Source organism: Eutrema salsugineum, unplaced genomic scaffold, assembly GCF_000478725.1.
Source record: "Eutrema salsugineum unplaced genomic scaffold, Eutsalg1_0 scaffold_11, whole genome shotgun sequence".
In the NCBI taxonomy this organism is placed as follows: domain Eukaryota; kingdom Viridiplantae; phylum Streptophyta; class Magnoliopsida; order Brassicales; family Brassicaceae; genus Eutrema; species Eutrema salsugineum.
The window spans coordinates 5531155-5532925 of record NW_006256901.1 but is presented as its reverse complement, the minus strand read 5'-3'; the positions used below and the strand labels follow the sequence as shown (position 1 = coordinate 5532925).

Sequence of the window (1771 nt, the reverse complement as noted above, 5' to 3'; positions counted from 1 at the left end):
TGAGAGTTTTGATGACTTAAAAAAGGTTAATGGTGTTATATACTCTTCTTTTCGAGAAGCATGCTTTGCGCTTGGTTTGTTAGACGACGATAAAGAATATATCGAAGGAATTAAAAAGGCCAGTCTTTGGGGAACTGGAAAGTTTCTTCGTAAGCTTTTTGCTATAATGCTTCTTTCGAGTAGTGTAGCAGTTCCGATCAACGTCTGGAATGCTACTTAGCAAATATTAACTGAGGATTTCTTATATCATAAAAGGCGTGAAGAGAATGACCCAGGTAAGATGGATTTTTAATTATAAATTATTTTACAAGAATCACATTATCTTAGTTGCTAACATACTTATTTGTTTACTAGGTTTGGTGTTGACTGAAGCCCAATATAAGAATCTTGGTTTCAGATATAGAGAAGTATATGCGCAGAAACGGTCATTCATTATCCGACTATAAAGGAGAGATGTCAGTCCCTGATGATATTGGAAAGTATAAGAAATCAAATCATCTAATCCGGGACGAGAAATCATACGATCGTGCAAAACTTGCAAACGATCATGTCAAGTTGTTTTCAACAATAACCAATGAACAGAAGGATATCTACAATGATATAATGGATGCAGTTACAAGAGGTATCGGTGGGATGTTTTTTGTTTATGGATACGGTGGGACAGGTAAAACGTACCTATGGAGGCTTTTAGGCGCTGCTCTTCGTTCTCAAGGAAAAATAGTTCTCAATGTTGCATCAAGTGGCATTGCAGCATTGTTATTAGAGGGAGGAAGCACAGCGCATTCTCGGTTTGGAATACCCATGGTTGTGAACGAGTATACATTCTATAATGTGAGTTCTGGATCACATCAAGCAGAGTTGATTGAAGCAGCCGATCTTATTATATGGGATGAGGCTCCGATGATGAGCATGCATTGTTTTGAGACACTAGATCGGACTATGCGTGATACATTAAAGTGTGATGAGGTATTTGGTGGAAAGGTCGTTTTTTTGGGTGGTGACTTTCGACAAATACTTCCCGTTATTGTTGGAGGCAACAGCTCAGAGACTATATTGGCAACTGTGAATTTGTCTCATATTTTGTCTGATTGCAAAGTTCTGCAGCTAAAGACAAATATGAGACTGCTTCGTGGCGATAATGATTTCAGTAATCAAGAAATTGAAGAATTCGCCAAGTGGATCTTGGATATTGGTGATGGAAAACTAAATATTCATGATACCATAGAAGATGAATTAGAAATTCCAGCGGATTTGCTGATAAGCGGAGAAGGTGATCCTATGAAGAGAATAGTCTCGAAGATTTTTATGGTCAATCTTACACAACCACCTGTGATCCAGTTTTTTTTCAGGAAAGGGCAATACTCAGTCCACAGAATCAGGATGTCGACGTTATCAATGAATTCATGCTATCAGAACTCAAAGGTCTTCGTTATATGATTTCTCACAACTCCTTTTAATACGTATTTATATTATAAAATATATCAGTACTAACATAGTTTGAAATGTTTTGATTAGGTGAGGAACATGAATACCTTAGTGCCGATAGCATTGATACTTCAGACACAAGCAAAATAGACGAAATTGTCTATACATAGGAGTACCTTAATAGTATAAAGGTATCGGGACTGCCAAATCATTCTCTCAAGTTAAAGATAGGAGCTCCAATAATGTTGCTTAGAAATATTGATCCTAAGGGTGGTTTGTGTAATGGTACGAGGTTGCTTATTACTCGGTTAGCTAGGCATGTAATTGAGGCAAACCATATCACCGG

The 1771-nt window shown here is 37.4% G+C and overlaps 1 protein-coding gene across 1 annotated transcript; it reads left to right on the top strand.

The window, feature by feature from the left end:
* Positions 1-453: 453 nt before the first annotated feature.
* LOC112089759 (ATP-dependent DNA helicase PIF2-like) lies at positions 454-1437 on the top strand. The gene has a single exon (XM_024160513.1). The coding sequence runs from the start codon at positions 454-456 to the stop codon at positions 1435-1437; it is 984 nt and encodes a 327-aa protein (XP_024016281.1).
* Positions 1438-1771: the final 334 nt, after the last annotated feature.